Source organism: Nipponia nippon, unplaced genomic scaffold (assembly GCF_047370975.1).
Source record: "Nipponia nippon isolate SJK-2023a ecotype South Korea unplaced genomic scaffold, ASM4737097v1 scaffold_2, whole genome shotgun sequence".
Taxonomy (NCBI): domain Eukaryota; kingdom Metazoa; phylum Chordata; class Aves; order Pelecaniformes; family Threskiornithidae; genus Nipponia; species Nipponia nippon.
In genome coordinates, this window is record NW_028262336.1 from 30324624 (window position 1) to 30349060 (window position 24437).

At 39.2% G+C, this 24437-nt stretch overlaps 1 protein-coding gene across 1 annotated transcript; it reads left to right on the top strand.

The window, feature by feature from the left end:
* The first annotated feature begins 407 nt into the window (after positions 1 to 407).
* IFNAR1 (interferon alpha and beta receptor subunit 1) lies at positions 408 to 23532 on the top strand. Its single transcript, XM_087758707.1, has 11 exons — positions 408 to 593; positions 9128 to 9248; positions 10504 to 10697; positions 11405 to 11562; positions 12640 to 12787; positions 13729 to 13843; positions 14710 to 14912; positions 16136 to 16290; positions 17125 to 17278; positions 20302 to 20456; positions 21907 to 23532. Exons 1-11 carry the CDS (start codon positions 425 to 427, stop codon positions 22132 to 22134), a joined length of 1800 nt encoding a protein of 599 aa, XP_087614833.1. The 5' UTR covers positions 408 to 424; the 3' UTR covers positions 22135 to 23532.
* The last annotated feature ends 905 nt before the right edge of the window (positions 23533 to 24437 follow it).

Sequence of the window (24437 nt, forward strand, 5' to 3'; positions counted from 1 at the left end):
CGGGGCCCGGCCTCCCCGCTGCTGCTGCTTCAACCGGCCGTGAGGGACAGGTCCCTGCGCTGGGCCGCCCGCCGCCCGCCGCGAAGGGCGCCGGCCCAACGACCGCCGCCCGCGCCCCGAGGCGCTGTTGGCGGCGCACCGCCCTGTCACAGACCGGGGGGGGCGGAGCGACGGGACCGGGGAACACGCGCAGTTACCGGGGCTTTCGGCGGCCGCGGAGCGCCCAGCCTCCCTCCCCCCCTCCCTCTCCCTCTCCTTAAGCGACACCGCCCATTGCCGCCGGCGGAGAACACGCGCCTGAGGCGGCACCGGCCTCCCCGGGTCAGCCCTTCCCCGCGCGCTCGGAGGACAGGCAAGCTCCAACGCCCCGGCAGGCGGCGCGGCACGCCCCGCCCCGGCCGCGCGGCGCGGGGGCTGCCCGCGCATGCGCAGGCGCCCAGGTCTTCCGGTTAACGGTGCAGGCGCCGGCTGTGCGGGGGGCAGCATGGGCGGCAGAGCGGCGGCGATGGCGACGGCTGGCGTGGGGCGCGGGGCCGTGGCGGCGGCGGCGTTGCTGCCCTGCCTCCTGGTCGCGCTGCCCCTGCGCTGCGCAGGTGGGTCCCGGTGAGCGGGCAGGGCGCGGCGCGGCGCGGCACCCGGGCGGCGGCCGGGGGCTGCCACGGTGCCCGTTCTCACGGGGGAGCGGGGTGGCGGCTTGTGGCGCTGCTGCGGGTGGCGCGGGGCGGGTGCCCCCGGCGGCACCCACCCACCCACCCCGCCTTCCCCCAGAGACGTGCGGCTGCGGGCGCTCCCGCTTCGGTCCCGCAGCGGCTGCCGGGTGTGAGGGGGGACGTGGTCCCGGAGCCCGCTGCGGGGGTGCGGAGGCGTCCAGGCCTTGGGTGGGGGTAGGCGCGTCTGCGTGGGGGAGCGGGGCTCGCTTTCCGTCGAGTGCCTCGGGTTTTACTCTGCAGTTAAGGGGCTGTCTTCACCGCTTCATCTTCTTCGGGCTTACTTGCTGTCTGTGAATTGTAGCGGCTGGAGCTTAGGTGTGGGGCGAACAGGTTTTGAATCGTATCGATTTGCTTGAAAGGCATCTGGGTCTGGCCTAACAGAACCTACGGTATAAATAAGGAAATGAGAGAAGTGAAACAGCAGGATAAGGATTTTACCTCACAGGATAGTAACACGCCTCCTGTTACATCCTTAAGCAGCAAGAAACAACTCTTGCACAAAACTTTTCAAGAGAATGTATTGAGCAGCCCAAATAAGCTGTAAATTACTTCCCTGCGTATTTACAGGACACTGTGACATGCAACAGAGAGTATATGGGCTAAGCTAGTTTTGATCATGGAAATATTACAGCCATCTACTCTGCTCTGGTGAGACCCCAGCTGGAGCACTGCCTCCAGCTCTGGAGCCTTCAGCACAGGAAAGACATGGACCTGTTGGAGAGGGTCCTCCTGTTGGAGGAGGGCCACAAAAATGGTCAGAGGGGTGGAACACCTCTGCTATGAAGAAAAGCTGAGAGAGTTGGAGTTGTTCGGCCTGGAGAAGAGAAATCTCCGGGGAGACCTTGTTGCAGCCTTTCAGTACTTAAAGGGGGTCTATAAGAAAGATGGGGACAAACTTTTTAGCAGGGCCTGTTGCGATAGGACAAGGGGTAATGGTTTTAAACTAAAAGAGGGTAGATTTAGACTAGATACAAGGAAGAAATTTTTTTACAATTAGGATGGTGAAACCCTGGAACAGTTTACCCAGAGAGGTGTTAGATGCCCCGTCTCTGGAAACATTCAAGGTCAGGTTGGATGGGGCTCTGAGCAACCTGATGTAGTTGAAGATGTCCCTGCTCATTGCAGGGGGATTGGACTAGATGACCTTTAAAGGTCCCTTCCAACGCAAACTATTCTATGGGCTAGTGTGTGCATGCTGCTTCTGGTCCCACCTAAACTTCTTGAATTCTGTATACGATTGTATTGTTCTAGTTCAGCATACCCAAAAGAAGACTAGAGAGAGGCTGTTTTCAGGGGTCCACATTTTGCATTCATGGTAGGATCCAGGCAGAGAAGCAGCTCTGGGACCTCTTATCTTTCTTTGTTTTCTTTCAGCCATTTGGTTTGTAGGTGAATTCTTTGTGCGTCAGCCCCAGATTCCATCCCAAAACTGGAAGCGTTGTGAGACATGCAGCTACTTTGATTAACCCACACATATTATAGCAAATGACTAACACACCACGTACTACTTTTAGAGTTAGAAGTAATTTCTCTGCTACGGTGACCTCTCACTTTCTGCCTTGTCAAAACCAGCAGTTCCTCTCTGCTGCTCCTGTATAAAAGTTCTTGCAGTAAGAGTTCTCCCTGGTTCTCTAGAGCATCTTTCTGCCCACAGAACCAATAACAGTTGGGTCATTTTTGGTGTGTGGTTGTGGCTTTTTTTTTTTTTTTAATATCACTTATAAGAGGCCTACTTTCCTTCCTATGCTGAAAGGTTGAGTTAAAGTTTCCATTGGTTCTGCCACATACTTATTGTGATATGCAGTGAGCCATTATGTGCTTTTAATGGGATTTCCACTTTCCTGTTTCTGTCTTGCTACGACTGCTTTCTTCTGTTGTTGAACGGTTTTTGTTATTCTGTAATGTTATGTAATCGTTATTAATTTCAACCATCATTTATTGAAAATATTAATTAAACTATTATAAACTAAGTAGTAATGTTTATTTATTAGAACAGTTTTGTATTTATTTTAGTTTATTAAAATTTGGCAGGCGAAGGAAGATAGGCAATTGTGCTAAAAGCTTTCCTTGTCTTTAATCTCTTCTTTTCATAAAAGTCTAATCTCTTATAATGTTGTCCTCGGTATCAAAGTGTCATCATGCTTTAAGTGAAGAAACATAAATTAATTTTAAATGTCTGGCTTTTAATAATTAGTAAAATAAACCGGGAAGAAGTCAGTCTTGATTTTTAGATATTACCCTGCATATCTGGTTTCTAGCTAAATCACAAAATTTCTCTGGTAATTAAACGTTTCTGAGTTTACTCCTTCGTTCCTGGATTGGTGTTCACTGGGATTTAGGAAATTAATTTAGGGCAGCAAACACATAACGCTTATTGGAAATAGGGAGTATGATGTGAAAGGATGCATGGGTAGATGACCTATGCGTGTCTGTAGTATTGAGAACAAGTGTCACGTTAAATCAACCTGAATTTCTGCTATTCTAAAATAAAAGGCTATGCGGATAGAGGAGCTCCAATTGTGTGTGTTTTGGCATAGTATTGCTTTTGTATCTGTTTTGTATGCTAATCTCTTAAGCATATTGGGAAAAATAGTTATGTTAAACTGCTTCAGTATGATTTTTCCAGCTCATAAAATTTTTTTACAGCTTGCCGTCAAGAGGGAAGGATGTATCAAGTGGGGACATACTAATAATCTGTGTGATAGAACAGCGTAAGCTTATTAAATCCACATACAACTAAGTGGGAGGAGCTCACAATTGTTTTGAAAAGCGAGCGTAGAATTGAGAAGTATGCTGACAAACTGGAGAAATACCTCCAGAAAAAAAGTACAGTGGTATTGAAAAAGGATGTGTGTAGGGCTATGTACTTAGGCAAATAGAGGATGACAAAGGATGGTCTAAATATCAGGTCCGGGGGAAAAAAAAAAAAAAAGATATAACGTTACAATGCCTTGTAATTTATGTGTTGAACACTGTAGAATACCTCAGAAGTTTAGGGGCGCAGCAGTGCTAATTAGAATGAAAAGGTTAGGTCATCTGTCTTGTAAACTAGACTTCTTTTTCTGAAGTATAGTGTTTCAAGCACGTTCAACCATTTAGAGAGAATACAAGAGAGAACAATAAAAGTCATTCAGAAAGCTAGAAAATTTGGCTTAAAAGGAAAACTAAAAGAATTGTTGCTGCCATTCAGTTTTCTCTTCAGCATTAGTCATGTTTAACATAGTTTTCAAATACATCTGATGTAAAGAATAATGTGCTTTAATATCCACAGACAAAAAGTACACGGGCTAAATGTGCTTAGAGGAGACATAGGTTAGAGCCTGAGTTTTGCAGTCTCTTTGTCCATGGACTATGAACAGCAACTAAGCAAGCATGCTTGCTGTAAGGAAACTTGAATCTATTCTGCAGAGATCCAGACCTCCAATAGAATCTACTAGGAAATCTGTTTTGGAAGTTCTTTGCTTTTGATTTACAGAAAACTTTCCTTAATCTCTAATGGTAAGGATAGTGAAATATTTCAGGAGACTGGAGGCCTGTAAAAATAGATTATGCAGTGGTGGAAACCATAGGACTTCTCTACGGAAACATCTGATGATGTATGTAGAGTTGGCCACCTGCTTTTTCCAATGGGAAATACAGGTGATCTTGCAAGGTTTCTTCTAGCTCAGTTTCTGTGCTTCCAATATATGAATGGGTGATTAGGAAGTGTTAAAATGCAAATTGGTGATGATTAACTTTTAACAAATTTCAACCAAAGACATTCCTCAGAGTATAAAATTATAGTTGGCCTTCTGATTATATCCCTGTTTTTACCTGCAACAGGAGATGGAGTGAACAGATGAAAGAGCGTAATTGTGACCTGGAACCCTCAATAAATAAGGATTTGAATTTGGATACGAAGTTTGATTTCCTGATGAAGATAGTCTGAATTATCAGGGTTGTCTGTCAGGACTGAGAGATCCTTCTGAAGCAATAATTTGGTTTTCTGACCAGGGCAAGAAGGAAAGTACCTAATCAAGCTTGAGAGAAATCTACAAAGTGTTGTGGGTTTTTTGGTGTTTTTTTGCTCTTATGTTTTATACCAGATGAAGCCAAAAGTCCGGTGTTCATCTACAGCAGTGGTTGGTAGTGGAATAGGAGAGAATAAAAAAGCAAGTATATGGTGACGCTTCACAACGTAGTGTTACAGCAATCTATAGCATCGAGACTTTGTATTGGACTCTGAGTTCGAGACTTTGTATTTGACTCTGAGTTTGTAAGCCAGGTAAGAGTTGAGCATTCACAGAGTCCTAGGGGAAGGAATTCCACAGATGGACTAAGCAGTCAATGAAGCAGCAGTTTCATGTGTCCGCTTAGAGCAGAGCGGTGGTTGTTCAGATGCTTCGGGCTTTGTGTTAAGAAGACAGCAAATGATCGTTTGCGGCTTGCATTCCCCATGCAATTCATTAACTGTCTGTAGATCTGTCATATCCTCCCCTTGGTCTCCTTTTCAGGCTGAAGAGTCGTAGTCTGATTCCTCCCAGGACAGAAGCTGTTCCATAGCTTGGATTGTCTTTGTCACCACCCTTCTCTGCCTTATTCTGTTCTGCTATCTGCTTATGAGAGTGGGCACTTTAGAGCTGCACATGCTGTTGAAGATAAGGCTGTAATGAATTTATATAATGACATTAAGCTTTCTATTTTGCTCCCTTATTTCCGTATCAACTTCTAACTTTCTTTCCCTTTTTGACCATTGCTGAGCACTGACTGCAAGTGCTCACCCTTGTACGTTGTTGTTGAACGTAACACTGAACAACGTCCTGAAAAGTTAATTTTACAGGTGATGCCTCTGAATAGCATGTTTCTGTTTATATTAAAGTTCTGTAAAGGCTACCACGTGCTGCTGAAAACAGCTCTTAATGCCTAGTTTCAGCAGTTTGTAAGGAGGATTAAAAAAAGGTAAATTACCTTGTTCAAACTTGCATGAGGAAGTTCTCTGAGAAAGAGGCAGTCACATCTGAAGAGACAGTCATCTTTTGGGCCTTTAACCAAAGCTATTCTGGCATAAATCCCTTCTGATTCACTGTGTGTGCTCTTACTCCAGGACTGGAATACCGTATCTTCTTCCAAATGTCGGAATCCAGAGCTGTATTTTTACAACATTCTGTGTATCCAGAGGGAGGATATGATTATTTGCTGTGGGATTTACCAGCTTTAGAAAAAGCTGGCCTAGCTTAAAACATTAGTTGGATGTCTTACATCAGCATGTTTTTTGTAACCTGGGGAGAAAGGATTCTGGTTAGAACATGAATCTTGAAACGATTTTGTTTCTGCTTCCAGGCTTCCTTTTTCCTGTCTGACCTCAAATGGAAAAGGTCTAATAAGAATTATTGTAAAGCTTCATGCTACGTATAAGATAAGGATTTGAAAACGTGGGAAAGATACTCTGGACGTACAGTGAATATTTGATTTTTCTACCGAAGGCAAGCAAAAATAATAGTCTTAACATACAGTAGCATTTTTATCAGTGTCGGAGCTCTGTAGGTGCAATGTGGTTCTCAGCTACTACTATGTTATCTAATCCTGCCTTCTTATGGTTTACTCCAAGGTTCTATGTTGTACAGGGTAAAGAGTCGACCTTGGGAATCTCTTGTTGTAAAGACTTCTGTTTAGTACTGCCATGGCAGGTTTTTAAACCTGGTATGTGTGCTGCTAGAGAGTTGAGGAAACTGTATCTGGCTTTCTGTCTGCTTTAGGAAGCTATTCAAATGTCAGCAGTTGAATTATGTTCCAAAAACATGGTTTGAAACAGGTTTTCTGTCATACTGTTTATTAAGATCTTTTACGAATAAATATTTAAACAGAGATTGAGTGTATGAATGGTATTTTTTTTTAAGTCTCTGCAAATACGTGAATACGTGTATTTACAGGGAAAAGCACTACCCTTTCACTTTTGATGTGAAAGATGTCAATCTGCTCATGTTTCTTTAGAACTGAAATTGAAAGTGTTATGCTGTATCACAACACTTAAATAATCTTCCACTGGGTCATAAAGCAATGTTACTAAGCAAGATTATAACATTCAATCTATCAATTACCATAGGTGGTGGTATCCTTCAAACAAATTATTACTTTTTTTTTTTTTTCCCGAGTGGCTCTGACAGACTCGTACTTTCTATGGTAGTAGTGAGTTATGCTTTTATTTTTAATTATTATTAAAAGCTAGTGGAACTTTTTTGTTCCAGGCTTTTTGATTCTTAAATTTAATGCAAACATTCTCAAATAAACCGAAACTAATGTTTTCCCATGAAGTGAGTATTTTCTTTGTGAAGGGATCTGAATATTCAAAATTGCTATTATTTGCCAAAATCTGAAATAGCTGCCTTTGTTATCATAAGCTTTTTGGCTGAACTGTAGCCAGCTGTTGGATAAATATCTGAAAAAAATTAGTTATTTCCTTTGCTTTCTTATTTTCTGATGATCAAATGTAGTTTAGCATTCTCTGAGCTTATCTTAGTCTGTCAGCTTAGAAGAGTAACAAGTTCATGCATTGTGGAAATATATTCTGTAGTGGGATCCATGAGGTTTTATTGAATTATTTTCCTTTCCGGTTTTGTGCTTTCAGGAGTTATTTCCAGAAGTCAGTAGTCTGTGGATATCACTTTAACTGTATTCTCCAAAAGGATTTTGCAGACTTCAGTTTGTAGATTGCTTTTCTATGCACGTTTCCCTTTTATAAAGAGAACTTGGTCATCGTGTAAAATATGAAATAGTTTTTGCAATGAAGAGCCACTCTTAAAATCAAATTCAGGATAACCCTCTAGATGTGCAAACAGACTTTGATTGCCCAGGTGAAATAGGATGTATTTGTTCTGATTTCTTCCTAATATAATCAAATATTAGACTGACATCAAAAAGCAATTTCAGAGTGATGGTCACTAACATATGTTTTTAGAAGTTGTAGCTATTTGGAAGTGTTTAATAGTGTAACGCACAACTGGTTAAAATAGAAAGTCAAGTCAGAGGTGTGTGGTGATTTATTTTTTTATTTTTTTGTTGTTGATTTTATTTTTTTTCCCTGATGTGTTAGAAGTTGAAAGTGCATTCTTAGTCAGAGGACAGAGGTATGTGCTGCCTAAATTGTACATAGCCTGGGTTGTCAAAGATACCTACTATAGGATACCATGCAGAAGGACTTAGATGAAGTTTAAGCTCTGTAAATCTGGATATGGCTGCTTAGTTGGTGGTTTTGGTATAATTTTAGTGACTTCTGCCTGAGGTTCCCTGTGCCTTCACGCTGTTTCCCTTTGCTCTGTAAGCCACAGTCTGGTTTAGTTTCTAGTACTAGAAAACTTTCAGTCCAAACTTTCAGCCCCAATTGTAACTTTTTAGCCTCACTGCTCTGAAGCAGTGACATAGACTGGTGTGAAATAATTCAAAGCAAAATGTACTGTATAAATAGCTAGATAAATTTCAATTTTCGTAAGTATCAGAATAATTCCTTCTCCCAACGCATTGTTACTCTCATCTGTCCTCTGATATCTGAATTGTGTACCAAATGGGACACCTAGGATTCTGCATATCTCAAAGTTAATGGCAAAGTAGTCTTCTGTAGGAAGTGGAATATTAGGTAATTATGAGGCAGTTGGGTTTTTTTTTTAATAATTATTTTTGAAAGGTGGAAAATAGAGGAGAGAGCGCAATCCTGCAGATGATTCTAGCGTGCATGCTTCCCTCCTGTTGGCAATCTGCCTGTTAAGCCTTCTCTTCTCATGGTCTGGTCCTTCCCTTGATGTTATGGACGTTCTTATATGTGTCCTGAGACTTAGCCCTTGCCCTCCATAAGTCATTTTATGCACTGTTCTTTGTGTAAAAGAAAAGGCAGGATTACCATGAGCGAGATACAAGATCTGCTGTGTGATGAAGCCTCACTGAAAGGGATTTATGTTCAATACATTGAATTTATGGCAGTAACACGTGACGTAAGTCTGCTATGCTCAATCTGTTCCGCAGCTGTGAAATGACAGCGTTGGGTCAGTCCCTAGCACTTTGCAGCTGAGATCCAGACGTTGGATCCAACCAATAAAATACTGGTTTAAATGCATTCAGACTGCTTATAATCAATCCATGACAGTGAACACAGGCCTTGAATGTTACAACTGTATATACTTCTTTTTAAAGGGGCGTGGGAAGAAAGACTTTAAGCACAGAGGAAAGCTGCATAGTCAAATAGGCAAAGGAGCTACCTAATGCACAGCTCCTGAGCTATATATTGAAGTGCCGTTTGAGTAGCGTGGGGTTTTCTTAACTCTTATGTTTATTGTTATTTCATTTTGCTATAACTCTCTACTTCTTTCTTAACAAAAGTAAGTTATTCTTAAGTTATGTACAAATTATTTGTCCCAATCTTTATATAGCTTTATGTTATGTTCTTGTAGGTCAAACTAATCTGAAGAGTCCGCAGGATATTCAGGTCTATGCTGTAAATACAAATTTCACTCTAAGGTGGAACTACACTGGGAATGATACCAATGTGACATTTTCCGCAGAATACCGGTGGTAAGTAGTAACTTTATTCTGAGCCAGAAATGTCTGACAGTTATTTGTGTAGAATAATGCTTCATACTAGAGTGGTTCTTTGAGAAGATTAACCGGCACACTTAGAAATGTAGTATTTAGATTTATTTATTCTGTTTTGGTTTTTTTAATTAAGCTACACTGTGGCTACACACCAACAAAGAATTTGAGAGACTTTTCAATGTAGCTTTTGAATAGTTTGTCAGTGTTTATGAATCCAGATTTCTCATCTGCAAATTTTAATCATCAGATGAAACAATTTAATTTTTGTTCTTAAATGTTTGCTTGGTTTTCTTCAATTGTTTCATATACCAATACTTATGCATGCATATACATATACATTTGGTATTTTGTGGCGCTTCCCTGACAAGTACATATTAAAAAACACTTCTAAGATAAAATCAGGTAAGAAATTCTTGATTTTAGGATTTCCTAGTGTATGATTTTGGATTTAAAAAAAAATAGCTCGCCTTCTTCAATATGTAGATGAGAAACCACTGCTTTGAAAATAGTTTTATTTTAAAAACATAATACTGGTCTGAAAGATAAGATAGGTGTTGAGGATAAACAATTACTACTTCAGGTCTGTGCCTCTCTTTTTTTTTTTTTTTTTTTTTGGTCAGGACATTTTTAATCTCTAAATGAAATGTCTCTTTCTTAAATGAGGTAGGGATGTCTGTTAACTCACAAGAAAAACAGCTTCTGTAAAGCTAATTATTCCAACACTTATTGCTGAACTCCAGTTTTCTCTTCCGTGTTTTTCTTTTCCCCTAATCTACATTTCTTGCTAATGTTGCAACTGGGGTTTTTTTGCTGCTTTTGTGCTCTTTTAAGCACTTCTTGCCATCAAGACTTAAATTTCTTCCAGTGAATTATAAAATCATTGCCAGACTAGGATCGTGTACGAAGGATATAATTCTGGAGTTTGGCGGTTCTTTGATGCTGTTTTCTGACACTGTGTGTATACATGGTGAATAAAACAAACTGGTGTCAGACTTTGTAGACTGATAGTTAACCTTTGGTAATAAGGCTAAACTAATAAATTAATAGATTAAATTAATGAACTAAATGACAATATGAATTCCAGGGTAACTAAGTAGATAACACTGATTACACTGGTGCTAGTGATAAAACAGCATGAAATGGTGTGACATTTATTAGCATTAAGAAGAAAAGGAAAAAGAATCTTAAGACCTAAATTGTGAATTGGTTTTATTTTGGGGGTGTTTTCTTACAGGTTTGAAGATTCTGAGACAAATGAAGTAGAATGGAAGGAGTTGCCTGGGTGTCAAAATGTTACTTCCATGGAATGTGACTTTTCCTCAGCAATAACCAAATACTATGATACCCATCATGTGCGTATAAGGGCTGAAAGAAAGGAAGAAGTGTCTCCATGGTCTAGCATTTTTGAAATGATTCCGTATTTTACAGGTATGAGCTCCATATTCACTGTAACATTTTTAGTTAAATGTTCTTCAGTATGTTATTGTGGAAAAAATGCATGTGGTTTCCATTGCTCATAACAACAGGAGCTAGTGGTTTTCTCAACGTTAACATAAGGTAAGGTATTTGCAGGTCACGGAATGGTATGATTCTCTCCTTTCTGGAAAGGGGAAAGTATTATAAGTGATGCTGTTTTTCTGACAGAATTTTCTATCACTCTGTATTATTCTAGATTTCAGAAAAATCCTTTTTGACAGTGGACTTTTCTGGAAGTTTTCTTCTAACCTTGTGACTTTTCAGTAGTTACAGTGTAGTATGGTACTGAAGCCTTCCCTCAATGTTGGACTGATTTGTTTGAGCTAGGTTTCTTGCCTTGCATGTTTTAGAATAACTTATACTGACTTTCACTGCAGATTCTGGAAAACATTCACTAGTAATATTGCATTTTAATTCTACTGCTTTTAGAACCAGGTAACGGTGTTTGGTTGTTAGGTTAGATTTCTATTAGATACAGATTTCTTATTCATAAAAACTAAGATCCTATAGGCAATTACTGTGATCTTGTTACTGCCTCAAAAGAATAAAAAATAAGATACTGTAGGCAGTTACTGTGGTTTTATTAATGTAAATTACTTCCTTGGTGTTTTTTCTTTACATAGTCATGCTTGATTTTCCCCCCCCATTAATATTTGCAGCTCAGATTGGTCCACCAGGAATAGAGTTGCAGTCCACAAATGGAGTCATAAAAATTAAGGTTTCTCCTCCAGAAGCAAATCAGGTCCGAAAAATGTGGATAGCTGATCTACGTTTTAAATATAATCTGGTTATCTGGGAAAATTCGTCAAATGCAGAGGTATGATCACTTTTTTTTTTACCTTTTTAACCTTAACATAATTGTCAGAGATGTACTTTAATTGCTTCATGCTCTAAAATGGAATTGTTTAATTATGTAATGCTGTATAACTGTTGCTATGCTGTTTAAAAGTCGGGAGGGGGTGTTTTCTTGCAGTGTTTTGGTTTTGTTTTTACTAGAGGATTGTATTAAATATTTTGTGATAAGAGTTTGTATCTCTATTAAATGCTGGAGCCACTGCTGGAGTTCAAGGCAGTGGGAAGAAGCATTTACAGTAAGGCATAGGTAGAAGGGAGGGAAGAGGTAAGAGGCTAACTTGATCTTGCTGAGACCGTATAGCTTGACTACAGCTCTCAGTACACTGTCTGGTGTCATTAACTAAGTTCTTTGTTTTTATACTGTAGGCTGGGGTTTTTTAGGGATTCTTTTGAGGTCTTGTAATGGTGAACTAGTTTCCAAGCCATAATGTACGTCTTGCACAGCAGATATAGCTCTTCTGTAAAGGCCAAGGTAGAAATACTCTTTCTTTTTTTATCCTTTTAGGGGAATGGGTGCCAGCTAGGTTAGGGCAGGGATTGAAGCGCTATCTGTGTTCATTTGGAAAACCTAGTCATAATCATTACACATCAAAGGGGGAAAAAAGCTTTAAGTGCAAGCTGTGTACAAAGGTCAGTCACTGAAAAGTCTGGTAAACCAAAAGCAGGGAGGTAGCCGGAGGGGGAGTGTTCATTCAATGAATTCAGGGACGGAAGTGTACTATTTCTCTTCTGAGTATCTGTCTGAATATTTGCGTGGTGAGTTGTGTCATGTAGAGAAGTGTCACAATCCCTCCCGACTTTCGTGTGTTAAAGGAGCATGACATGTTCCTTCCTCTCAATCACGTGGCTAAGTTGGAAACTTCCCTTTAGCATTTATTCAGCTCATATATTGTCCTTCATTCCCTATGTTAGCGTTTTGATGGCATATTATATAAATGGGCTGAAACATGGGGAAGAAAAAAGATACTTTTAAAAAAAAAAATCAGCTCATCAGGAAGAACAGTTATCTTCATATGGTGTTTGCAATTGTTTCTTACAGTTCAGAAGTCAAAGTATTTTTCCTACTCATGTAATTGATGATCTTGCACCAGACACTACCTACTGTTTGAAAGTTCAAGCAACTCTTCCTTTGGACTTTCAAGAAGGCTTGTTCAGTCCCATTCATTGTGTAAAAACTACCCGTAAAGGTACAGAGTAAAATCGTTTTATCTTAAAATGATTACTCAAGTTTAAACTGTTGGAAAGTAAATTGTTCTAAAGCAATAGAAATACGCAGAAGTGCCAAGTTCCTACTAATTTTGGCACAACAGCAATCTTGGCAGTTATGTGCATTTTCTATTTTAAATCAATATAAAATATGTCACCTATCAATATTAGAGTTTTAATAGTACAAAAAGGTTTTTGCTCCAAGGCAAATTTTGTCCATTAATTTGGATTGCAAAAACTACTTCCTGTATTTTGGAAAACAATATTTTTGAATTAGTGACTTTTGAATCAGGAGGAAACAGATGGGTATGTAGGCAAAAGAAAAGTCTTTTGTATACTTGGCACTAAATGAATGCATATAAAGTTGAGCTAAGCTTAAAAAAATATTGGTTTTATGCAAGCCTTGGTGAATTTATTATTACAGATTCTGAAGAATGGCTTAGTGGCATTTTGCCACCAGTTGCTTGTTTTGCATGTCTAAATTTAAATTCTTTTGTGTGCTGTTCAGGTGACAGTTTAAGTAATTCTAAATGTTTATTTTGGGGAAAAAAATAAAAGTGTGGGAATGTAGAAAGCCAAACATAGATTGAACAGATGCTACATCGAAATTACTTTATGTTTACGTGTGTGTATTTTACACATTTTTCTCATGGAGTTATTGCTGAACCCGTTTATTTCTACTAATCTCAACGTTTCTGTACTTTTTCTGACTTGATTTTTAACTTTTTTTTTTTACTAAAGGTTTAATATGCTGTATATATCACAGACTTCGATTTGTCATCTTTATAACGAAAACAATTTTTTTTTAATTATTGAAAGTGCACCATGACCATTTACATGAAAAATGCCCATTCAGTGAGAAATTGCTGTACATAACATAAAGCTTTTCAGTAACTGTGGGTTTCTTTTTCGTTTTGAGCAGTGAATGACCTACTTTGTGCGACAAATGTGAGCGTTCTTGCTTTGAATATGAAATTTCATCTGCATTGGAATACTCAGTATAAACAACATGTGAGCTACAATGTACAGTATCTTATGTGAGTTAAATAATTTCCATATCTGTGTTTAAACAGGTTACATCATTTTAAATGCCATCCATTGTATTTTGCAAATAGTTATTAGAAGTTGAAGTGAAATACTTAGCAAAAGTGGCTTAATGTATTCATTGGAACCTCATCTGGACATAGTGTGGCTTTTTTAGCATTGCATATAGGATTGCATATAACATCACATCCTAGAATTTCAGGCTACTAGGCTTCTTTTAAGAATGTTAAATACCTGATGGAATAGACTACTAAATATATGCTAAGTAATATTTAAAAGATGTGAAGTTTGCATTGTTTTCTGTCTTTTTGAATATGAAGAAATTAGATGACTAGATGTGAGCAAAAATGCAGGCGTTCAAGGTTTCAGTTGTCAACATCTTTGATTACTTCTGGTCAGATCCCAACGTGGGAAAAAACCCCATCATGTCTATAAACCTGTATCTTAATATCCAGTTGTCGCACAAATATTGTGGTCAGCATCAAAGAGAAGAGATACCTCTAGCGCTCTTTTGGAATTCCTTTGGCATGACAGAAAAATAATTGACTTAATAGAACTGCATGAAAAATCTTATGCTTGGATTTTAAAAATTTCTAAAACCGATATATAATATATTATAATATATATATAAAATATATATAATTTTATTGAGGCTTGATTAAAGCACTAATTTGTATTTCCTGATCCAGTTAACGTCATTGTTTCAGTTATAAATGAAAAAACAGTATTCTAAATATGAGAAATTTCTAAGAGGCCTATTCTTCAAAAAATAAACCCTATGTAGCACAAGCGGACATGGTGGGTTTTTTTTTAGAGTTCAAGGACCTCACATCAAAAACTATTAAAATATCTCTTGCAGTGGATATCTAAAGAAACTTCATGATGATTACTCAATAAAGTGGCTCAATATACCTGGATGTGAAAACATCACTGATACACAATGCAATTTCTCATCTATCATCACTACTACTTCTGGATTTTATTATCTCCGTGTGCAGGCCATGAATGAATATAATAAATCATGTTTGTCTAATGAAGTAAAAGTAGATCCTCTGATAACAAGTAAGCAAATGTGTTTTCTTAAATTTACGTTTCTAAACAAACTTGTACCTAATGCTATTATTTGCAAAAAGAAACCGGCTAGATTAATGAAACTGAATGCATAGTTCCCCTACAGAAACTGTGTTGGGAATCCTGGCCTCATCAAGTTAAACAGGAGTTTTTTTCCATTTTCCATGGTCTCCTCTATTCAGCACAGCCAGTATTTCACTATATTTAGAATCGTATCATTTGCTTTACAAAATTAAACCACAAAGCATTAATATGGCATTTTATAATCTTGCTGTATACTGCATTGATCGCTGTGTGAGATTGTACTAGAAATATACCTAGTCTGACTCTTGCCATTGACAGGGAGCACTTCTTGATGCCAAAGTCAAATAATTTTGGAATCCACTGCCTCTATTTTCTTGCGCATCTACTGTCATCTCCTCGTTCCCTCTACCGCCGCACAGCGCACCCCTGAATTTTGTGCTGAAGCAGTATTGCATTGACATACAACCCTGAAGAGCTTCATGAAAAAGCAGTCTTAAATGATAGTGGCATGTAATTAAAAAATATGTCACACTCTGCAGAGTGAAATTACTATAATTTTTAATCTCTGTTGCACTTTTTAGATTTTGTGAGAAATGTGACCTTACTGAAGCGTTTGACTTCAAAAAAGTTATCAATCATAAACGTCAAGAAATGCTTACCTAATATGTAGGGGAATATTCCATTGCCTTCCATATTGAAGATGGAATCAATAGCTATTCTATATGTCAGCTTTCCCTTGTCTAAGCTTTTGGTAATTAGATAATTCTTTAATAAGATAATGGTGACCTAGGTAAATAATTCAACAGAAGAAAACAAACTGTAATGCTTCTCACTTTTCGAATATGCTATAACTGTGAAAGAGGGTATATGCGAAAAAGGGGCCCCATATCCTGAGGAGATGAAGAAGTGTTCAGTAGCGTCACTTAGACTGGCACAGAGTTAATCCCACCATCTGTGTATTTTATGTCACTGAAACTTGCAGAAGCAACATATGAATGGGAAAGAAGAAAACAATTGAAATATTTCTCAGGACTTGAGATTCTGAATAAAGCTATTAGTCAAGTTGGACTTTCAAGTATATGTTTCTTAAAAATTGTCATAGATGTAAATTACAGTATCTTATGCAATATTTTTAATTGTATTCTTTCAGTCTTATTTTTAACCTTTTTTTTTTTTTTAAATGTCTTAAGATGAAATTGGCCCTCCTGGTGTAAAGGTGGACATCAGTGATGTTTTGCTCCATATCCAGATTTCTCCTCCAGGAGGATCTGAGGGTGAAGTCATGACGGACCATTATGACTTGTCTTACCGGGTTCTATATTGGAAGAATTCATCAAATAATGAGGTATGAACTAGTGAAATACTTAAAACAGTATATAAACCTTGTTATGACTTAAATACTGAATTTGAGGTCTCCTCAAGAAGCTTATTTTCAAAAGAAGCAGATATATGGTGTATCAATCATGCAATCAATTTAGGTTTTGTTTTTTTTTTTTCTGAAAGACTCTCTTAAATATCTGGTCAAGATGACTTTTATCACAAAGTAATTGAGATTTTAATCTTTTTCCATTGATGTGGCTATATGTAATGATTTGCAGAATTGCACTGAGTTTTGTACAAGCTGCTAAATGGCTCGCTTTTGAATAGAAGTTGTAGGGTTCTTGCAGTGCTGTCTTTCTTATGGTATGACTCTGTGCACTGTCTTAATGCAGCTTCTGGCCCCTCAAATTCTTTTCTTCCTGTATTTGCAGTTTTATAGGTATATGTATCATAAAACAATGAAGTCTTGCACGCTTTTAGCTCACGTGTTAATGGATCTTTCAATATTCTTTAAATGCTTCTTACAGTAAAATATTTCACGGTAATCGGTAAACGTGCATGTGTAAATCCGTGGAAGAAGAGAAGAAAACAAACTGCAACAGGAGGAAGTTTCCTTTTGCGCACAGCTTTGAACTGTAAAATTTCAGTATGGTGAAAGCAGTTTGTTCTTGCCGATAAGTGTGTCCTGAATGTGTCTGCTTAGGAGAGAGTTGTGTGGTTTCTTTTATTTAATCTAAGTGCAGAACGGTGCCTAACTTCTTATGGAATTACTTCTTCATCGGAGGCCAAAATTCTAATCTATCTGAGTGACTCTTGTACTATTTATGGGCGTCTTATTCTTCCAATTTTTCTTTTTCAGGAGGAAATCAAAATGAAAGAGATAAAACAGACAATAGGGACAGTCTCCAATCTAACACCCTCAACTTTGTACTGTGTAAAAGTACAAGCGTTCTCAGAAGTTTACAACAAAAGCAGTCGTTACAGCAAAGAGGAATGCATCAGAACACCTGGAGGTAGGAAGAGCTTGGGAATTGCTACACCTCTGGAAATGAAATTGTTAACCCTTCATAGACTTTGCAGGTCTCGCTAGTTAAAAGATATTTGCAGCATGACCTAATGGCCTCACAGAGTCAGCACCTAGTTGGGCAGGGATCCGTATCAGCAGTCTGTCACTTTGCTGCTGTGTGTTCTCTCCTATAGCTGAACTAATAAACTGCTTCTGTTCTGACCTGATCAAAATTACATTCTGGTTATTCCACGACACAACTCAGTTTAGAAATTATCTCGGATTAATAACTGTAATGATTGTGAATTAAACTTAGGTCTGTACAATGACTTGTTAATAGGCAAGCTTTAATTTCCAGTACTTTCAAGATATTTTTAGGAGGGTGTAAGGAATCACTAAATGCTATGTTTTCAAAAGTATTTTATTCTTGAAATTGTCTTAATTCTTCTGTGAATGAATTAAATTTTCAAAATTCCTGTGCTAAAGTGTGAGGAGACAAATCAGCAGACTCATTATAGCTGAAAGCCCACCTTTGTGCAAAATGAGAATACATTTGTGGATGGATTACACTCAGAAGATAAGAGCAGGTTATCTGTTGAATTTAATTTGGCCAATTATCTTCTGTTAACAGGCTGTAACACTAGAAAAATTACTAAATATCCAAACTGACTTAAAGCTAAGAAAATGTAATAATAGTAATGATACTTTCTCACATCTTAAGCTCTTAGGATTCACTTATATTGTAGTCCTTGCTGCTTTGTCTTTATCAAGCCTAAAAAAGAAATGAATGTTACTTTTTTTACCTTCATAAGAGAAAGTCTTTAATCTATTGTACTAGTTAGTTATTAGTCTTCCCTGTATCATTCTATTATAATGAGCCTATTTAAGACTAAGTAGTACATTCAAGGCTCAATATAGAGAGATGCAGTCATACAGATCATGCCCTGTACTTCCCGTACATTCTTATATCCCAGCGTGGAAATCTTTAAGTCTTTGATCGTTAGTACTAACTGGAAATAGAGATTAAAAGATCCGATTGTCTCATCTTGATTATTTGTAGAGTGTCTCCTGGTATGTATTAATTTTAGTATGTTCAAACTCGCTTCAGTTTGTTTGTTAGAGCTAGTGCCAGAGAATATGTAACAAAGCAGAAGAGTTGAGGGGAGAAGGAAGCTTGCAACGCTTTTGAACTTAAGCACTGAATAGCTTATGACTATACAGATAAGAGGTTTCTTTGACTGCAATATTTTACTGTCAAAAGCTGGATTCTGTCATGTAAACTCCTTCTACCATAACGTCCTAACCTTAAGTCCTGGAACTGAGCCTAACATCTTAGAAGGTTTTCCACAGTTCCTGGGTTAATACAGGAATGCGTGGGACCATAGACTCAGAATGGTTTGGCTTGGAAGGGACCTTCAAAGATCATCTAGTCCAACCATGCCTGCCATGGGCAGTGACGTCTTTCACAGATCTTTCAAGATCAGGTTGCTCAAAGCCCCATCCAACCTGATCTTGAACATTTCCAGTGATGGGGCACCCACAACTTCTCTGGGCAACCTGTTCCAGTGTTTCACCACCCTCATCGTAAAGAATTTCTTCCTTATGTCCAATCTAAACCTACTCTCAGTTTAAAACCGTTGCCCCTTGTCCTGTCACTACAGGCCTTGATAAAAAGTCTTTCTCCATTTTTCTTATAAGCCCCTTTCATATATTGAAAGGCTGCAGCAAGGTCTCCCCAGAGTCTTCTCTTCTCCAGGCTGAACAACCCCAACTCTCTTGGCCTTTCTTCCTAGGAGAGGTGTTCCAACCCTCTGACCATTTTTGTGGCCCTCCTCTGGACCTGCTGTAACAGGTCCATGTCTGTCTTGTGCTGGAGGCCCCAGAACTGAACGCTTTACTCCAGGTAGGGATTTGCCTCCCTCCACCTGCTGGCCACGCTTCTTTTGATGCAGCCAAGGGTATGATTTGCTTTCTGAGCTGCAAGCACACATGTCCAGTTTTTCATCCACCAGTATCCCCAAGTCCTTCTCAGCAGGGCTGCTCTCAATCCCTTCATCCCCCAGTCTGTATTGATACCGGGGGTTGCCCCAACCCAGGTCCAGAACCTTGCACTTGGCCTTGTTGAACCTCATGAGGTTAGGTTCACATGGGCCCACTCCTCAAGCCTGCCAGGGTGCCTCTGGATGGTGTCCCTTCTCTCAAGCTAATCAACTGTACCACTCAGCTTGGCCTCATCAAGTTGATGACACCACATTTGAGCACTGAAGTGAAATTCTTCTTTCTATACTGACAAAGTAAAATCTTGTGCTGAGCTGATGTCTGGACTAGCAGTGTAGAAAATAACTGGAGTAGCCTTAGGATTGATTTCTTCTCAGATAAGCATCTGAAAGAAATAGGTGCTCACTGTGTTGTAGTCATCTGAAGCTTACAATTGGAGTTCCTCTCCTGTCCAAGAAACCATTTGGATGCTTTTGGGCCCCTGAAGACCCGGCAAGTCTAGGCACTCTAATCATTTCCTGGCTAAATAACCACGGGCCAGCTTCATTGTAGTAACTGCCTGTCTTACTCCATCGCCCATGGGAATTCTTGCTCCTGTATCATCTCTGCCTTTTTAAAGGAGAGAGCTCTATCAATTACATATTATGTTCCTTGGGGCTGGACCCTGTGCGCAAGCCATAGCGCAATAGATTTACACGCGTTAAGTGCTTCGTGGTAGCTGTCTACATGCAGCCTTTTTGTCGTGCTGTCAAATACTGGTATGTAACTGGGAATAACTGGATCTTGGTTCTGATCCTGTCTGCAAATGCCTGTGTTCTTACATTGGCTAAGTATTTTGTGCTGTGTTTTTAACAAAATTATCTAAGATATTGGAACGGCATCATTTTTGTAATGATCATCGTGGCTGGGTATAGTACTGTAGAAGTGTGAAATTTTGTGATAAACACTGTAGGAGATCTGGAGATCATTTGTTCTTTAATCTTTGTAGTTTATGAATACCTAGACTGAATGATTTTTATTCACTTTTTTTAGATAAAGTCTTACCTCTGATCATCTTAGCAACATTTGTAACTGCCCTGTTTGCTGTCTTGCTTGTGGCTACACCACTTACTTTTGTCCTGTATCAAGCCTACAATAAAATCAAATACGTGTTCTTTCCATCATGCCAGCCTCCTTTGAACATAGAGGTAAGATGAGACGTATTTTTCTCATTCATTAAGCAGATGTATTTTTAGAAAAATGAACAGAAAATATTATGAAAAAGTGTTTATCTGTTATCCTGTGGTCTTATGGGTATGCCAAGACTAATTGTATAGGTTTTAACAAAGTCCAGGAAATTCCTATGGAAAAAATGGGTAGTATCAACTTCTAGAATTCTGCTATTAGCAGATATTTTAACTTTTATGGTTTTTCTTCTGTCTGTGCAAAAGTGTTGCTAATGATCCTTCATTGCAGAGAGTGTGCATGTCTACCCGATGTGATAATGTACTTCTGCCCTGCTTTGTGAGACCAGAAATGTTTTCCCATTGTGCTGTCTGGAAGAGCATGCCCTAGCCTTTTTGCCATCTCTCAAAACTCAGAGGAGGTGAAAATGCAAGCCCAGTCTTTAAATGAAATTTTAGTGTAGCAGGCAGCACGTGTTTCTACCATCTCCTGTCCTAGCAGCCTGGGTGTTCTCTAAAAAGGCAGATGTTGTCCAATTTCCAGCTCAGCTTGGCACAGGTAGTACTTAGGGATCCTGTTCTGGAATGAACAGGGCAACTCGCAAGTGTAGGTGTATTTTGAAATGTAGCAAGAACTGCTTTTCACTGTGCCGCCTTCTGTGTCTCTCAGAACATTAAGGTTGAGCAGTGTGGGGCCGTCCTAACGTGTGTCATCTTCTCACTGAAGCTCCTAGGATATGTAGTATACAAAGCTTTTCTATAAAGTTGTAATTGAAAACCAGTCTCATAGTTTACAAGGGCTAATCTGAATTTAATTTATTTGTAAGGCAGCATTTTAGCTGGTTTGTTCAGTAGAATACTGGTAACATAATTAATGCAATGCATTAATTGCATAATTAATGCAATATTTAGAACCTTTTGTGATGGATTTGATATAAATGAGCACTTCAGAGAATAGATTTAAAGCACATAGGATAGACAGCGATGCACTGTTGAGAGCTCTATAGGGCTTGGTATCCTGCTGCAGCAGCTCGCTTTCTCTTTCTTCTTTCACACTTTGCTCTGTAACTGATAATGATTTGCAGACTTTGCAAACACACGCTTGTCATTCCCGTGCTACCACATGATCTTTGAAAGTATTCGGAATTAGGATTTTCCTTTAGTTCTTGCGTGGCCTCTTAAGGCTATAATCAATGAAATACTGCAATTATGTAGGTGATTGACAACTACGAGCATAGCAAAAGAGTTAAGATTAACGTTAGAGTCATTCTTCAGTGTTCATTTATATGAATGCAACTAAACTTCATCCTAACTTTGAGTTTGTGAACTTAGGGAAACAAATGGCATATTATAGGTAGAAAACCTCATGATGCTACTGAATAAACCAGCTGTGGTGTTAAGTGGAATCATTATTTGGGTATTATGTGTGAATGTTCATCTCTTTCTTTTCTGCTTCTCTTTTTTTTTTTTTCAGGGTTTTGGAGGACAGCTCTTTAGCAGTCCTTATCTGTCAACTACAGAAGAACCAATAGAAAATTGTTCTATAATTGAGACTATCATCACAGAAGAAGTAAATCAAATTGATTTTAAAGACTACAAACATTCTAAACAGAGCAGTCGAGATTCAGGAAATTATTCCAATGATGACAATACTTCAGGGAGCAAAGCATCAGAAGAAATGCTAGACAAGGAAATAGTATAACTTGTCAGAAAGTAAAATTCATATATGGGACTGGCAGCAAAATAAACACTTAAAACTTTTTTTTTTATTATGAAAGTCGCAGCCTAAGGAAGACAGCGTGACTTTGGGATCTTTGTCTTCAGGTTTCCAAATCTGCACTTTGTTAGTGGGAAGTTATATACCCTCTCTGCTGCGAGCTAACTGAAGTTATAACACAATTGACTCCTTGTCAAACCATGTCAAACTTCATCCTGTGATAAAAAGAATGCCATCTGCTTAAAGAGGAGCAGATCTGTAGACTTCATATACTTGAACCTGATAACCTCAGCAAAAGCCTACGCTGTTCCACAAGAATGGTTTCTTGCTGTCTTAGAGGTTTGTTTTGAATGCCACTGTGTACTGTGACAGAAGCGTTAAATTCCAGTATTGAATCTTCAAATGTTTACACAGGCAGAAGGAAGTTGACGCTGGATACAATTTTAAAGAACTTTTCTGACAGTCTCTTCCAGCCCCCTCAGGGACAGTGCTTTTTGGCTCAGTGGGTCCAGAGCAAAAGACGCAGAGAGACCAACAGTAGCCTCAGTGAGGTGGCTCCTCTGAGCCTCCTTGAATAATTCCTTGTGGCCATGGCCGCGGGATGCTCCCAGTGCCCACTTGCTTGTCCGTGTATCTGTGTCCCTGCATCAGGGTGCTCCTGTCTCACAGCACTCGGTAATCTGGCCAAGTATGGGGAGGGGAAACGGCAGGAAGGAGGTTCACTGTGTTTTACTATAAAGAAAAATTTCATGGTGGAAGCTCTTTGTAAATAGAGCTTGGGTCAAACTGTTTTCACTGCATTTAGGATAAAAAAACCAAACATGTCTAAGCCAGATGTACACTGCAAGAAGAAACTAAAGAATACTGTTACTTTAAATGACATGTTAAGAGACATATTCATGATTAATGTTGTCCCCCATGGCTATGTAACCAGAAGTGTAAAATATTTACTTCTAACTGAATTGCATTTAGAAATGTGAATCTCTTAACAAGGAGGAAACTTATTTCTGTAATTAGAAGGACCCAAGTTGAATTTAGAAAATGCCTTTTAACAGAATGGTGAGGCTACTTGTTATGCAAAGCTTTTTCAGCTTAGTCTCGTTTTGCCAACACTTTTCTTTGTACACATTGTAAGGATATGCTGCAATAATGTTTCAATTTGCATAAACTTTCTTCTGAAGTAATTTTTAAAAGTAGCTTATTTTTATGAAGAGATTGATTTAGAGTAAACCAGTAAACTGGTTTTGAGCTTTATGTGGGCTGTTTATTGTAACAAGCAGCTGTTGGTGTTTTTTTTATTTTGAAGATGTGATCTAATTTTATAAATTTTATGTCCCTGTGTTCGTTGAGGAACGTAATAAATTTTGCACATTTACTTCTTTATCCCTTTCTTGGTTCCATATGTTTTTGATGCAGTGACATTGAAGCTACACCGGGGATACTTAGGAAGTTCGCACGTGTGCTGGTTTTGGCTGGGGTAGAGTTCATTTTCTTCAGAGTAGCTAGTATGGGGCTATGTTTTGGATTTGTGCTGGAAACAGTGTTGATAACACAGGGATGCTTTTGTTACTGCTGAGCAGTGCTGACACAGAGTCAAGGCCTTTTCTGCCTCTCACCCCACCCCACCAGTGAGTGGGCTGGGGGTGCATGAGAAGCTGGGAGGGGACACGGCCGGGACAGCTGACCCCAACTGACCAAAGGGCTGTTCCACACCATATGACGTCATGCTCAGCATATAAAGCTGGGGGAAGAAGAAGGAAGGGGGGATGTTCAGAGTGATGGCGTTTGTCTTCCCAAGTAACCGTTACGCGTGATGGAGCCCTGCTCTCCTGAGGACGGCTGAACACCTGCCTGCCCATGGGAAGTGGTGAATGAATTCCTTGGTTTGCTTTGCTTGCGTGCGCTGCTTTTGCTTTACCTATTAAACTGTCTTTATCTCAACCCATGAATTTTCTTGCTTCTGCCCTTCTGATTCTCTGCTCCATCCCACTGGGGGGGAGTGAGCGAGCGGCTGGGTAGTGCTTAGTTCAAGGACACGGTTTAGTGGTGGTCTTGGCAGTGACAGGTTAACGGTTGGACTCGATGATCTTAAGGGTCTTTTCCAACCTTAATGATTCTATGATTCTGTAGTTGCCGGCTGGGGTTAAACCACGACACCATGAGTTCAGTTATTGTCCTTCCTAGAAAACCCAATGTGAAGAATATCATATATCAATTTAATTAGGGCTTACGTTGGGAGTGTTGCGTGATTTAGACAAATCGGAAAGAAAGTGCTAATTCATTTTCTG